A 17,542-nucleotide genomic window follows, 5' to 3' on the forward strand; every position below is an offset into this window, starting at 1 on the left:
TGTAGAATTATTGAAAATCATCCAAAATGAGATATTTGTGTGTGTGTGCATAACATAAAGAAATGAAAATATTTAAACAATCAGACAAGAAAGACTCTAAACTCTTTAACTGAAGAGACACTCCCGTGATTAGACCTATTAACTAGCTTTTTAGGTTCTTTTGATATTACTTTATCCTCTAATATCACCAGAAAACTTCTTTTATGAGAAAATATAACTTGGATAATTCAGTTCCTAAAAAATCCATTGGTTTATGAGCACTCAGTTCATACTCTAATACTGCTTGTCTTGTTTGGTTAAGCTAATACGAACTTGTCAACATGAAATAGAGCTCTGTGATTTAATGTTACGGAACTCTGAGACAAGCATATTTGGACCTGAACCTCTGGACTTTGTGTGAACTTTGTATGCGCTTGTCAACAATTAGCTCCTTTGCGACTGCGAGATCCTACTAGCGTAGCGTAGAGTAGAACGCTGGAAGATCCAATAAACTACGTGCTTTTAACTAGAAATATCTTGCGGCAATCGTAACAGTTCTTACTGGCTGAAAATCTTGTCGAACACTAATTGTACAAGATATATGTACTTGTATAGAGAAAGGTGAGGTGGAAACATGCAGAAACTTCATCGTCTATTGTCCAGCTTTTTCAAGACTGAAGTTTGAATCTTTCGACAGTTATATCTTCGCCGAACTTGAAGAAATTGCTGAAGCTGATATCTGCCGTAGTTTGGACGTATTTTCGATCAATACTTGGAAGTATTTAGATATCACAAAGGACCGGCATTCTCAGCTGCCCAAGTTCAAGTGTACCTAACCTACTTACCCCAACCTCATTTTATTTATAGATCGACGCGGCTTAAAAAAGAACTCTGGCCTAGTTTATTTGTAAAATACTTCGACTGTTAGGGTAAAAATAGGGGCTAGTTGAAATATATATTCGTATACATGATAAAATGGTGTTTTTCAAAAGACAACCAAACTACTTCAATTAAGTTGTAGATGAGATGAAGACATTGTTTATAATCATCACCCGCAGATAGCTACAAAGTAACTGAGCTTTTGTATCTCGACCTATGGTCTATTATGTCCTCTCCTATATCGAATATGGCCATAAAAATCCAGCACTCTTAGGAGCTTACTGGGCGCGATGAAGGTGATGTGATCCCAGTTCATGCCGACATTACTCGTTCTCCATTATTCTCATTTCCTACTATTCTAATGTTCGTTCATTTGTAATTCATTTTAGCGGCATCAGAGCAGACTACCGATTTCGCGAGCTAGTAGCACTGGTACGTCTTTTAACTGCCTAATAAGTAGAATAAATGATATTTTCAGAAAGTTTATCGCTACTAGGGCAGTCGTGACAACAATGTGACAGACCAGAAGGGCTTCTGGTGTTAATCCGGTCAAGACTCCTATCATTGCTTTTATAATAACGCTTTAAGTATTTTCAAAATATATTTCAATACTTCGTCTAAACATTTAGACCCCTTCCAGATATATTTGTAAGTTCCGGTTTTTCAGGATATTAAAACATCAGTCGAAAGACCTTAACTTAGCTTGTCTTTCAATATGGCAAACATATTATAAATACCATACCATACTTCATGGCCTCCAAAACAAATTGAGACACAAAGTGTAACCAAACCCACAAATCCTACAAAGCAATTAAGCCGTCCCCGGTGCCTCACTAATTATCGTTAAATCTGCAAAAAAAAAGTATGACTACATTTTCCACTTAATTTTTTGTTTTTTAATACCGACAATGCGAGCGCACAATCGACGGAAAAAGTGAACTTAATTTAATTATTTGACAATTCGTTTTATGCTGCTTTATCTCACGTTCCAGCATATTTTTTTTATCTCTGTGGATGGCCATTTTTTGTCGATACTTGTATTTTTTGCTGGCGCCGCCATTTTTTTGGCGACAGTCATACGAATGTCACCATTATTTTGGTGTTTCTTGTTTTTGTTTTTACTCCACTTACCTTTCCTTCCAGCGCGAAAAGAGGCGATCACGTTGTTGCCATAGCAGTCCTCTTTTAATTGGACCTGTCATTGAGGCGACTGGTATGCGGCCGGCAAGCAGAGATTGCTGCAATGAAAAAGAATATTGAAAGTGGGTTTGAGTTTTATGTGGCGAAAATTTATATATTTTTGACTTTTTGTAGTTATATACTTATACGATATACATATATATTTTTAAAGGTAATTGCAGCAATTTAATTTAAACATTTTTTTGTATTAATGTGGACTGTTAACTAAAGAGCGTTAAGGGTTATTTGCAGGAAAAACAAAAATGCGGATGGAAACAAGTTTTTTATGAATGCATAAGCCGATGTAACTTTAAATGATGGAATTATATATTAATGTGCATTTTTAACAGAAATACTCAATCTTTAATGGTAAATAAGAATATCCATTAAAAAAATTTTTTGATTAAAAACTCTATACTTGTTTTGGTTTTGAGAGAGGTTTTACCGAGATCTATTTTGAGATTTTACATAATAACGCTCTGACAAAACTCTTTAGAACCAATAAACCCGTTTTCCACGACAGTCGGGTCTTAACCAGAACATAAATTTTTTTTATCCAGTCAACTCAGCAGAATTCTGCCGCTCCAACAACAACAACAACAACAACAGAACCAATAAACACTTTCGGCTATGAACCTTCAAAGTACTTCCATATGTCTTCAGAATAGTAGCAGTATCAAATCGAAGAAGAATTATAAAAAAAATTTCAGAGCAACTCTACAGCAATTTTAATATTTAAGTGCCTAAAGCGACAACCAATATCTAGTCCTCCGATTCTTTAAACAATAAACTATTTCGGCGTAAAATCTTCGAAGAATCTTCGAAATACTTCAGAACTATACTCTAGCAGTACAAAATCGTAGACGATCTTTGATGTTCCAGTTTTTCGTAAAAGAATTAGAGAGAGAATTATTAAGAAAAAATAAAATCTGGGAATTTTTAAGCTGCTCGCTGGACCATTCCAAACTTAAGGTTTGAGAAAAAATTTTTTCGGAAGAACTCTATGAGGACCCTAAATTTTAAGTGCCTTAAGCAAAAATTAATACCCTGAATTTTTTGAAAATTAATTAACTTACGGTTTAGAACCATTTCCTTTATTAGAGTAAGATTTAAGCAAAAAAAAAAGTATTTCCAGAACTCTTAATCTGCTACATTGATCATTCCAAGCGTTTTGAGAGAACATCTCAAAACAATTCTACAGCAGTGCCAAATTTTGAGTTTCGAGTAAACAACAATATCCAGTCCTAAAATTTTTTGGAAACTAATAAACTCTGGAAGTACTTGTATTTGGTTTCGAGCACTAGCACCATTATTACTGATGATCTATTTTGAGATGTTACATGGGAAACGGTATTTTAAAATCTTGAGAAAGTAAGTTTTACTCAAAACTTGAGATCTTATCTTGCAAAAATGGAAAATAGTGATATATTTTAGGGGTTAGATAGGCTACCTCGGGTAAAAACAGCATTTATTCAACAATTTTTTTCACATATAGAAAATAAAATATTATACTAGAATTTTTTATTGTTTCAAAAAACACTATTAACAAAGAAATCCTGAAATTTTTGAAAAAAAAAAATATTTTAAACTCAGCCAATGCGACGGCATTACCGGTGACCCTCGGTAAAAAGATGCGCCCGGGTTGGCGGAATTTAATAAGACAATAAAATAATTAAATTTTTTGAAACCCATAAAGTCATTTTAGATTGCGTGTAGGCCACAATGACAGCCTATGTGTATAACAGTAATGCAATAGATTTTTTAAAAATTCATATTAAAAATATTTAAGCTATATTTGGTATGACATGAGCTTTAATTACTCAAAATTTCGACGATATCTAAATATATATTATATGTGCTTATATCTTTATACATATAAGCCTTCAAAATCCCATATAATGCCCTTACATAATTTCAGCCAAATATAGGTATTTCATCTAACCCCACCACTCATAAATTCCCACAGTTTCACAAACCCACAGCAAATCGTTTGACGAGAGAATCGCATATTTATGTCCGCTCATTATTCACATGCACTTACTCACAGCACCCATTCCGTGCACATTTCGCTTCATTTGTGCCACATTGTTGTAGCAAGGATACAGTACATAAACAAATATTTGGCAGCATCATCATTTATTACCAAACAACAATGAATAAGCAGGCCAACAGTGCGCCCAGAGAATGGAATGCACAATATGCGACGGCATTGAGGCATTCAAAAGAGCAATTCGTACAAAATCAGTGGCAGCTGTGACCCCGCTGGGGGTTGCTGTGTCAAGTGAAGTGAGTGAAATGATTTACCACAGGAGACTATGCCAGCATTAACTGAAGGATTTGCTGTTTGAATGCTCTGCCTTAGAAAATATTACAACTGTTTGGTCTTTATTTTCCATTGGCATTTAAGAGAAGAAGAGAACATATGCTGCTCATTCCACCTTGTTGTGCGCATTGATAAATTGTTATGCTATTATGTGTAGAAAAGTGTAGAAGTAATTGGTGGTAGGAGGCAGGTATAATGGAGGCTACAGGTATTTAGCGTACTTGCTGGGAAAACCAGGTTTTGTGACATGTGTACATATACATGTTTGTATGGGCAGGTGTTTGAGTTGAGCACGGCGTGATTGAAAATGAACTCGGAATTCATAATTATTTTCAATATGGTGTTTCATATTATAGAAATTTAGTAAAATACGATTAAATATACCTGTACAATATTTAAACATTTTAAAATAGCAGTTCATTATGGAGTTAAAAGTGTAGCTCTCAATAAGAAATTGAACTTTTTAAACCTAATTGGTTTTTAAGCTCCACTCATTTATAGTATTTCAAATCGCCAGTAATCGTGATCAATTACTTCACCGTAAAAACGAAAGTTTTCCTAAAGAAAAAGTTGTAGATAACACCTTAGTTCACTCAATTAGCAATTTAGCAGACAAAATGCACTAATTTAGTCAATTAAAATAATAACAATTAACATACAAATTGAGGCAATTAAAGTGAAATGCAAATTTAAGTATGTTTTTAAAATTTTATGAATATTAATTAAAATAAATATCAATTTATTTGATTAGGGTAACGAAAAACACAGGGAGTATAATTTGGGATAGTCACATATTTAACTCAGTACGTAAAAGTAGTTCCCTGTTAATTTTAAATAAGCAACTATCAAATAGTGCTCGAATTTTGTAAACCTAGTTGTTTTTTAAACTCTCTTGACATTTCACTAACTCATTTATAAAATTTGTATAGTAGTAATTGCATTGCGACTATAAGAGGACTTCTTTAAGTGGATATTGTTTTAGGAAAAAGATTCAGATAGTCGTTTAACTGACTCAGTTAACATATTTTCAAATATAATACTTGTGAGAATTTTTTTATAATTGGGCTATATACTGAAATAGCTAGTCCTTAAAATCTTTGAAATGTAAAACAGAAATCTCGAGCATTTTCAATATAATCAAATATATTTGAAAAAATAGTCCAAAAAACTTAAAAATAAAAAATATATTTATTTAAATTTCACGATTAAAAACTGACATTATACTGCGAACAATCCCTTAATTGATTAAATTAGCATATTTTTCTCAACAATGAATATAGGTATAGAAATAACATGTTTTAAATGTAGATTAAATACTTAAACAAGTATTAAAAATATATTAAAGTTTATTCAATTAAATTATTCAATTCTTAAAACTAATATTTTTGTAATAATGTAACGATCAAAAATATGTATTATAACTACAGATATTTCCTTGAGTGACTAAATTAGCATTTAGTTACAATAATGCACACAGGAAAATGTCTTAATTGAATCAATTATGAATAATATTTTGTATACGAATTATTGCGAAAAAATATCTTAATTCACTAAATTATTTACCTGTTTAAGATTTTAGATCAAATAAATTTTTAAAAAATTTTAATAACGATTAATAATTAATTTTTAGAATAAAAATTTTTAATTAAAAGCAAGCAAAGAAGTTATCAAATTTATTAAATTGATCTGTAATAATTATTATTCATTCAATTAATCGGTAATTGTAATTCCAAACAATTAAGCCATATTCACATATTGTTTTATAATTTTAAAATAGTTAATAATTTTTTAAATCTTTATTGAAACATAAAAATAGTTAAATTACGAAAATTTCTCAAAAATTTGAAGTCAAATAATTCATTTGAAGTCTTATTTTGAGTATTAGTTAAAAATTTAGTGTTTGAATGATTTTTTTTTGAATTGAATATTTTTTTATTAATCAAAAGGTTTATTCCATTCAAACAAATATTAGCTTTGCTTACAATTTTTACTATGCAATGCCATAATATTTAAAATTAATTTGGTAAGATTTTTGGAAATAATAAGAGTCATTTTAAGTTTAAATTTAGTTCTTTTTAAATAAATTTTTGCACTCAAAATATTTTATATACCTAAATGGAAAAAAGAAATTTATAAAATTAAATTACAAAAAAATTACCGATTAAATTTTTTTTATTCACTTTACTTTTTATTGACTTTCTACTAATGTACTTTAATACTAATGTAATGATATTAAAATATATATTGGTTTTTGTGTATTTTTACAATTTTTTCTTTGTAAAGGAGCCAAAATTAGCCGTGCATTAACCCCAGTTTCCGCAAAAAAAACAGCAGGCCAACAAAAACTCAATGATTAAACAGCGAAATATTTAATGAGTGTAATTTATGTTTGTTTTTGTTGTAGTATAATGACAACTTCAGCGATCATTAAGCATTTTCTGCCAATAGCTGAATGACATTTAATGCTTTTAGGTGATTATAACACGACATTTAACAGATATTTTAAAACACACCTGTATACATATAATTATGATATACATATGTATATGTATTTAAGTATATGCAAAAGCGTATAGCGTCCCCTAAAATGTAAAATAACGTAACATCATTTTTCATAAGTTTACAGGCGACGTAAAAACGATATAATAGAAACCCCTCATATTGAACAAAATTTAAGTTTTGATTATAAAATGGATATATATGACAGCGGAAGCTGAAAATTTTATTCTGCATATCGCTCATTTGCTGCAAGACCGGCATAAATCAAAAAACGTGATTTTTGAGTTAATGCTGCAGAATTGTTCGTAATATCATACTTCATGTTGAGTAAAAAATTCGTATGAATACCTCTTATATGCTTCGCTTGAGAAGAGGTATAAGGTTGGAGTCACCGTGTAAGGTTGTAATTAGTTGAAAACTTTAAACGCGTTTTTTGGAAAATCGATTTTTTTGACTTATGCCGGTCTTGCAGAAAATGAGCGATATGTATACATACTTATGTAATACGATGAAGTGAATCATAAGAAATAAAAAACTCGATTTCGACTTTTTTGATGATAAGTTCTTTGCGTTTTAGGTGACAATATGTAATTATATCTGCATGTCAGTTTGATTCCGAATATATAATATACTTATATCCACATATGTATGTATAATTAGACTAAAATATGCGAAAGCGTTTCAAAAGTAATTATCTTATTTCTATAAATATCTTTTTATAAAGCCAACTGATTTTTTTTTTGAAATCTGTGACTACTTATACCCAACGCTGCAAGAAGATTATATTTCCTACTAACATTTATGAAACATATGAATATATATTTTTATATATTTTTTATATTTTATATATGTTTTATTTATTTATATATGAATAGACATATGTTTATAAATATACATTTTTATAAATTATCAATTTTAGGATTTTTTCGCTGGCTAAACACAGTTGTATTCCTTCTTTCATTTACTCTATACACGCCTGTTTCCATTTCTTTGCTTTTAATTTATGAAAACTGCGCCACAATTGCGGCGAATTCAAATTATTCAACTGCAGTCACTCGGCTTTTTTGTTTCACTACACAATCCAAAGCACTTTTGTGCAATTAATTTGCAAAATAATGTCGTGAAAAAAGTTGTATATTCATACACGTGACTCTGGGTTAATGAATTTAATTTATAAAATAGTGTTGAAAAGGACAAAAAATTAGTAAAACTCTCAACTGAAGCGCTGAATTAAGAGCTTACATTTTAACACAAAATAAAATTAATAGAAAATAAAAATTTTGAAAATATTTTATATAGCCAAATTCAAATGGAACTTTTTAAATAATATAAGTTATAATCAATAATTGGTGCAATTATAAATCTTGCAGTTTATTTAATTTATTTCATAATATGTTTATATAGTACACATATACAAAAAATTATAAACGCATACATTCATATAGACATATATACATACATATGTATATCTGTAACATTTTCACTCACCGTTACCAAGCGATTGACAAATGAATTTGGCGCCATTACTATTTGCCGGCGCGCACGATAATTATTTTGTATACAGCAACTACAACAACAAGCAATGTGCGCATAGACTTTTTCTGTCATGCAATTGCGTGCGTTTGTTGTTCGTTTCTTTAACAACTTTTTCGGAATTTCACTCTGACACTGAAACTATAATTTTTTTATTGTTTGCAAATTTCTTCACACTCCTGGCAAATTAACGGAAGTGTTTTAAATCATAGCACTTTTTATTTATTTATTTTGGTGATTTTAAACAAAAGCGCCACAGCAGCGCAGAAACACGCCAACAACAAAGTGAGTGAGCAATTGTTCAGCAGCAATTTGCTTTTGGCAAGCGAGCAATTGACGTCAGTGGCATTGAACTGACAAGAAAAAAATAAATAAATAGAGTCAGTGAAACAAAACCCAAATTGGCGCGTGGCATGCGGGGATTTGATAAATTCGCAAGCGGCGAAAATAAATTTTGTTTATGTAAATGTAATTATTTTTAATTGTTTGGATTTATTGGTGTATTATTTTGCATGTGTAAATAAATTAAGCAAAATTGGAGATAAACAAGATGCTCGCTGCGGCGGTCAAATGGAATAAATATTTTTATTTTGTATTGTAAAGTATATATATTCAAAATTTTAATAAATTCTAATATTTATTTATTTAGAGATCCGTTTGTGTATAGTTTAGTGTTCGTTTTGTAACTTATTAAAATAATTTTTAATTTTTGGTATTCATGCACTTTTTAAAAAATATAATTTTTGAGTCTCTTGGAATTGAAGTAAATGAGTTTCCATTAATATTAACAGTTTCTACAATTTTTTTGTTCATAAATTTAGGAAAATTATTTAAAAAAAATTTAAAGTTTTAAACAATTAAAAAATATATTTTAAAAATATTATTCATTTAAAAGAGTTTTAAATTAAAATAATTTAAAAAATATATATTAAATTATTAAAATTTTAAAATTATTAAAAAAAAAATTTAAGTAATAAAAAATGTTTAATAAATTATTTTTTTTATTGAAAATTATAGAATATTTTTAAAATCTTATCAAACATAGAAAAGGGTAGAAAAAATTTAAAATGGAATTTAAAATTTTTACTTTAAAAGTTTTATAAAAAAATAATTTTTATTTGAAAAAAAAAATAAAATTAATATTTTTTTTTATTTTAACATTAACATTAGAAAATTTTAATTTTTATGAAAAGCTTGTCTTATGGTAATTTTTATATTTTTTTTAAGTTTTGAATTTTTTTTTAATATACTATATTTTTTTAAACTTTAAAATTATTTTTCTTAACTTAATAACTGTTTTTTTTTAATAAATTTTAATTTTTCTTTATTCAATTTTTTTATTAAGTTACATTATTAATGTTTTATTTTGTGTTTGTCATTTTTTTATTAAATATTTTTCTAGCATACATTAAATAAATATATTTGTATTAAATACATTTATATATATGTGTATATATTTTTTTCGTACGATTTTTCAAAAACTTTTTGAACTTTAATTACTATTAATTTTTCTTTATTAATTTTTATTTTTTTTTTAATTATTTTTTTTTTCTTAAATTTTTTGATTTTTTTGTTTATTTTAGTATAAAGCTATTGAATAAATTAACAATATTAATTTTTATTTTGTTGTTGTTTTTTCATTAAGTCTTCTGTTAGCACATATTAAAATAAATTTTTTTCGGATGAATTTTTAAAAATAGTTTTCAAAATTTTTCATTTTCAACAAAATATTTTTTTCGTTATTAACTTTTTCTCAATTTCTTTTACACAAACTTTTCTTATTCCTTCGAATTCACTTCTGTTGCCGCACAAATGCCAACAACCAATCGCCTTGAAAGTAAAATCACAAATAAAACTCGGCGTTTCTTCAAGCCAAATTCTTCTACTTCCAATATGGTCACTTCGAAACCTTACTAGTGAAGATGAGATGCAGGTAACAAGCTTGAAGGCGCTCCATAACACATGTAAACAGCTGTACATCTGCTTGTTTGGTTGTGTGTGTGTGGTGTGGATTATTCCTACTCCCATACACACTTATGTTTTTAAGTGTGTGTGCGTGGCGCACATGTGTCTGCCGGAAGTAGTAATCACTTAAAAGGCAATACGACAATAACTATAAAAATACAACATATACACATACATATATATGCACATATGTGTCTGTATGTATTTATTAAAAAAAAGAAAAGCAAAAACAACAACATTGACGTATTTCGCCAGACAAAGCGGCATTTTTCGACTACGCAAAATTTTTATGGCAACATCTATGGCCAATAAAAAATCTTAAACATAAATGTATGTATACATACATACATGTATTTTTGTTTGTTGTTGTGTCTATGTACACCCACGCTATAACACATATGCTAAATCAAATGAAAACTATTTTAGTTAAAAACATGTGTGACTCAAATGTTGCAAAAATATGAAATATGATTTTAGAATATCTACCAATGCATTTTATATATACATACATACATATATCGGTATGAGTTATTGCAAAAGCCTAAAATAAGTTGAAAAATATGTTAAACACATGAAAAGTTTTTTATTTCGACATTTTTGACGACATCTATTGGCAAAATGCGAAACGACTTTTTCGACTACCCAATATATACCACTCATAGGTGCATTTCTTATAGCATATAAGGGTATAAAAATCTTTATCTTAATTTAGATCGATCAGTTTGTACCGCTTGAATTGTTTCTGGGAGAGAAAAGGACGTGTGCAAAATATCAGTTGTTGTTTCGGAAACTATTGAAGCTGTGTGGAAACTGATATTGTAAGATCGTCATGTGATACACCGTGAGACTGACACAGCTGTAGGCATAAATTGCATATTGCATGATCATTTGACTGTAAAGTAAAATTTTGTGTCCACACAATTTGTCGATCGCTCAAAAAAGGCTCGTGTTGATTGGTCGTTAGCTTTGCTTCGAAATGCCTATGAATTTATGACAGATGATGAAACGTGGTTCTATAGGCCCGAAAGTAAACAGCAATTGTATGAGTGTTTCAAAATGAGCCGAATCTAACAAACGTTGTTCTTGCACTAATCATTTCTAACCTAAGTTTTGTCCGCTTTTTTGGAAAAACTCAACATATCGCAACCATGCCACTATAACAACGCAGAACAGTAAATTCTGAGTGGTACACAATTATGTCTTTGTCAGTTGTCTTTCAAGACATTAAGAGAATCAATCGCCAAAGACGGATCACTCTTGTTTCACAACAATGCGATCTTTGAATCATCGATCGAAACAAATGCATTTTTGCGCACTCAGAATATATATTTTAAGAGTAATCTACCCTAACCTCTTGACTTGGTACCGAATGACTGCTTTTAATTTCCGCACGTAAAAAATAAACTATGAGGTCAACGTTTTCGACACCTGAAGAGCCGGCCGTTCAGAACGCAAGTTTTGGAGATACCTCAATTTGAGAACTTCTACAATAGTTTAAAATATATTCAAAAGTCTGTAGATCTTAATGGAGAATATTTGAGAAACAATAAATGGTACTTCGATGATTAATATTTGTTTTTGTTCTCTGATGCCGAAATATACTTATGTAAAAGGCAACCTACGTATATCAAAAACTGAAGCATAAGTTCACGTATATATGTATAGTACAGATGGACAGATCGACGAATAGACCTAAATGGTTTCAGCTCGTCATGCTGATAATATATTGTATATATGTAAGTATGTATATACACTTTATAGGGTCCCGAAGTTTCCCTCTTACAAACTTCGTGGTAAACTTAATACTTTTATCCGGTTCACAGTATATTTTGGAAAAATATACTACAAAAACGATGAAACATAATCGACCGAAGCCACAGTACTAGAACTTAAACTGATGTCTTCAAAAGGAGAAATACTGGAGGAAATACTCTAAGCCTTTTATCATCATCTCATAGGTACTCCATACTAGAGTCTACTTCGCGAACCGTGTCGAAAAATAGTAACCTTTCAATCTCTCTGAACAAACCCAAAGAGTTACTAATAAAAGGGAGAAAATCGCGTATTTAGTGATGAGTTCGCAGAACGGTTGCTTTGGAATTTGCTCACAATTTGGTGAAAATTTAATTCGACTATAAATTGGTGTCAGAAAATGAAACAATTTTATGTATAAAAACTAAGTGTCACGTTGTTTGTTCGCGATGGACTCTAAACTACTGAACCGATTTTAGAAAAATTTAGCACACTGTGTCCAGTTCAACCCAGCTTAGAAGTTAATAGTTAAAACAATTCATACATAAATAAAAAATACAGTGAAAGCAGCTTTAAATTCGTTATTTTTTCCAATGAAACTTTTTTGTATGAACATGCTCGAAAAGAGAAAAGGGGACGACAACGATTAAGTGTCTTCTTAGAAGAAAGATTTTTTTTTTAATTTTATATTATGGTTAATTTCAATAAAATTTAAAATTTATTTTATTTTTATTAATTTTTGTTACTAATTTAAGATGAATTTTTAAATTTTTTTTTGTTTCTAATTTAATTAGATGATTTTAATTTAATTTCGAATAAACAATTTTAGTTTTAATTTTATTTTTAGTGTCATACATATATTGACAATAGATTTTTAATTTTAATTTTAGAGTTAATTTTTAATTATGTTTTTAATTTTTAGTGTTAATTTTCAACTTAAATTCATTTTAATTTTTAAATTTAGTTTTAGGTAAAGTTTAATTTGGTTAAACATTTAACTTTAACTTCAAGTTTAACTTTTATTTTAATTTAAACTTAAGTTGCGTATTCTTTTTAATTTTAATTCAATTTAAATTCTAATTACGATTTCAATTTTAAAATAAATAAAAAAAATGGATTTAATTTAAGTTTTGCTGTTGTTTTTAATTTAAATAAACTTTTTCGTTCAATTTTAATTCTATTTGAGTTTCAAATTTTAATTATTTTAATTTTTAATTATTAATTTTTAATTATTAATTAGTTCAATTTAATTTTTTTTTTCGAATTATATAAATAATTTAAATTTGGTTTCAAATAAATAATGTTTGTTTTAATTTTAAATTTAAACCAATTTTAGCTTAAATGTATTTAAATTAAAATTAAAATTTAAACCAATTTTACCTTAAATTTATTTTAATTAAAATTTACTTTAATTTTTTTTTCAGAGCTTTTAAAATTAACTGAAAAATTTTATTCTATTTAAATTATTTGATTTTTAATTTTTCTTATATTTTTATATTTTATTAGTTATGATATTGGTTTAATTTTTTTATATTTTTTTTATTCTGTAATCTACTACAAAAAAATTAAATTTATATTAATATCTTTTCCTCCTAAACAATTAAGTCACGACAATCGTACAAAATATTTCCCCCTTTTACTTTTGCTTTGCGAAAATATTTGATTTTTGCACAATGGATTTTCACAAAGTAATGTACGAAGCTCTGGCCGCCTCCCAATATCTCGAAATATCTTAACCATATTAGTGCCGTCCCAGCCATTTATGTCGTCCGATTGACAATTGCAGCAAGCACTTTACCGCATATTAATGAGTGCAATCATTTGCAACAACAACAATTTCACTTAAGTATTTTATACATTTTGCCACAATATTTACGCTTGTTTATTTTCGTTTTTTTTTTTGTTGCCTTCTAACAAGCTGCCATATTTGGCTGCCTGAGACCTGTTTATCCGCATCACTGCTGAGTGTTGACGCATTGCACCTCAGAAATATTTTATATGCACTTACTGCAATACAAAGTATATATTTCAAGAGGTAATTATAAAGTGATACAAAGTATTATATATAAATATACATATATGTCCATGTATATGGCTTAGCTGTGAAATTATGTTGAAAATGTGCAAATCGATTTAACTAAAGGCAAGTACTTTGGTTTTGAGTAAGAATTTTATCAAATATTTTTTTTCAATTTAAGAGAACATATGTAACTGAAATTGTCGTTCCGATCCACACACACAAATAAGATAATGCCTGCATATGTATGTATAAGTGCTAGTTCCGCAACCAATTGTTGCTACACAAATTTAATACAGAAGTCCTTTATTTCTAGAGAATGTGTTCCAATTCGTTATTTAACCGATTGCACAAGCCCACAAGCATACATGTATACAAATACAAAATCAGTTGTATATACATACATCTTTGCAGCTATTACAGCAACTACCTGCCACAATGCTTAAATGCCACTAAACACACCCAAATAAAGTCTTTTCTCAAACAAGTACCGACAAAGGGCGCACATGGCTCTACTATATACATACATATACTATACTATGTACCTATCTCATATACTCGTATATGTACATATATGCATATACTTTACTACATGTGTACCATTGTATGAACGTGTGATTGCAGAAGACAATACACAAAAGCCAAGCAACAACATGACGCACTTGACCTTCATTTTTGGTGTGAAACGAAAATTTCGAATAATACCAAAGGTATGTGGCATATACATACATAAAGATATTAACATGTGTCTGCGTATATTTAGAGCACCCAGTAGGGTCAGCGTTAGCGAAAAACCTAGTTGTAAATTTATTTTTGGAATATGAAATCAGTTTTCGACTGGATAAAACATTGAGAGTAATGGATAGCACAAGCAGGAAGTATAAATTTTTTAAAGTAGTCGAACGAATAGAAATTCAATAATGAATCGAACAGGCAACTAGTATAAAATTATTACACTGGGCGAACGAATAGTGATGAAATAGTAAGCGACTACGCCACTTTAATGAGGTATCTTATACTGTCTTAGGTTGAATTCATTTGGATAATTTTGATGTGTTGCTTTTACCTTTAAAACTTCTAAAGCGAGTAAAGAAAAGAGTAATCAAAGACGGCTAAAATTAAAATAAAGGGAACGGATTTTGGAGATGTTGATATTTTCACACATAAACTCTTGATTGGGTAAAATGTTGGCAAGAACAGTAACTCCTCCTCAACGCCTAACGATTGTAAAGAGTTCGTACACTCAGAAAACAGCAATTTCTGAGAGAGTCAGAGAGCACAAATTTCTAACTAACTAAATAAGCTATCCCTAACTCCTTCAAAAATGCATATCTTTCTTTTTTACTTTTGAGTTGCCTGTTTTTTAAGAAATTTACGTCTACGACTAATTATTGCAGAGATACTGTAAAATAGAGCCAAACCGATATTTGCTTTTAACGTTGCTTTTCAATTATAGCACAGTAGTACTGACCGAAAAGCCGTGGTCTCCCTCAACTCTCTCAACGACTTTCAATAAAGACTGATACTGAGTCACCCAAGGCAGTGATTATAAAACTTTTCGTTCCATTGGAATTCTGATAACGAATAACAGTAATTTGTTTTAACCCAGAACACTGGAACTCGAATAAAATTCTTGTTTAGGTTATTAAACTATATAACGAATGGCTGGAGTGTTCGAAAACCAATCCATATTCGAGAAAAAAATGGATATATTATCTTAATCTAGTATTTAAAATGTATTAAGATATCTCAAAACTTATAGCATTAGAGATATGAGATAAAACTTTGGTTTAGCTTTTTTCCTTTCCTACAAGGCCCTAACCTACAATCACCTAAATGCTTGCACATATGCAAACCACCAAAAAATGTAAATACTTTGTGTAGTTACTTGGAGCCGAAAGACTTACAATGCCCGCCAGCTGGATGTCTACGGATTAACGTATGTATTCATGTGTAATTTAAATTGGCTTATTGATTCCTTTAAATTTACATTTCAGATTTGGGCATGATTTGGCATCACAGTTATCACTGTCTCTTAAAACCGAACGCTTTCACTTCTCATTTCGTTTCAATAAGTAAATTGAAAGTCATTCACGAGTAATTGACATAATTAACGGTTGGCGAGAGAGAGTTAAACTATAATGAGTTCATTTAAATTATGATAGTCGTAATTAATTTAAATTATTTATTTACATTCTTATATGTACTCCGAAATTAAAATCTGCAATTCCGAAGTAACGTTGCTTTGACGCTATTGACTAGAGAATGTCAAAAAGTTATGCTCATTATCTTGAGAATTTCTTTAACCCCAAAAACCTAATTGTCAATCATTTCAAATATCAAAATATTTTGATTTTGTAGGATTTATCTTGAGAATTATATCTATTTTGTTGTTAAGAAACTTTTTCAATCTTCCGACCGTGACTTTAAATTTTTGTGTGAGGTATTTTTTGAAATTACCATTACCATTTGTTGACGGAAATCTATATTATGCTCTTATCGTCCGAAATGATATTGTAAATTGTATTAACGATTGTGATGCCGAAAGCTTTCTCAATTTTTACTTTATAAGTTAGGAATGACAAAAATAAAACCAAGATTGAAAGCATTTTCAAATTTCATTGGTTGGTTAAAGTGGTATAGGAAACATGTCACGAGATCTCTCCCAATTATATGAAACTTCCCGTACTCAAGGAAATTGTTGTCAATTAATCTACTGGTGTCTGAAATGTTTTTTTTTAACTATCAAAAGACCGAAAAGAAATATAGAGGTATTCCCATATGATCCTGTGAAGTTTGATTTGGAAATATTTGTTGAAAAAAACCTGCGGTCATTTGCGATACCCCAACTTTCATTTACTGAGTGTGTGCTATGTATTATTAAGGTGGCAAGGAATATCAGTTTGACAATGTCCAGTTGTTCTGAGGCGAAGTTTAATAGAAGTTCTCATTCTCAGCTGCCAACCGTAATATCTATCTCATTCGCTCAAAATACCAGCATATTAGCCGAGATTAGTGCACAAGACAGGGACAGCTAGTTACTGTATTTCATCTAGTACTAGGCTTGGACTTCTACCGATAGTCTCAGTATTTTCAATGACTCTTGGTTCATACTCGTAAAATTTAAGTTATAAAATTTACACACATAGATTTGGGCATAAACATGGTCGCCATTTATTATATCATTTTATAGATAGACGTTTTATTCGGAGAGGAAAGCATGGTATCCACAATTAGTGACTTTTTGTTTTGAGAGGAAATCCATAATTATCCAGAGAATCCCTAATTAATGTCAAAAATGCTTCAATCTATAGACTAGATGAAAATTCCTTCAGCAATTGAAGCGTATAAATGTTTTGAAATTGCTTAAACATTTGAAACCGCGAGCTAACTAAAGCTAACTAAATGCTAGTTGT

The 17,542-nt window shown here is 29.4% G+C and overlaps 1 protein-coding gene across 5 annotated transcripts in view; it reads right to left on the reverse strand.

The window, feature by feature from the left end:
• LOC105223293 (uncharacterized) overlaps positions 1-17,542 on the reverse strand; it is a 138,700-nt gene that overhangs the window by 17,679 nt on the left and 103,479 nt on the right. For 3 of the 5 annotated variants that reach the window (XM_011200970.4, XM_049456096.1, XM_011200972.4), the window contains one exon: positions 1,990-2,096. In XM_011200970.4, coding sequence (XP_011199272.2) covers positions 1,990-2,096 — 107 coding nt within the window. Of the gene's footprint in view, positions 1-1,989; positions 2,097-8,347; positions 8,746-10,159; positions 10,490-17,542 lie in introns of those variants that run through there. The other 2 variants (XM_049456088.1, XM_049456077.1) reach the window with 2 other exon arrangements.

This window comes from Bactrocera dorsalis, chromosome 1 (genome assembly GCF_023373825.1).
Source record: "Bactrocera dorsalis isolate Fly_Bdor chromosome 1, ASM2337382v1, whole genome shotgun sequence".
NCBI classification, from domain to species: Eukaryota; Metazoa; Arthropoda; class Insecta; order Diptera; family Tephritidae; genus Bactrocera; species Bactrocera dorsalis.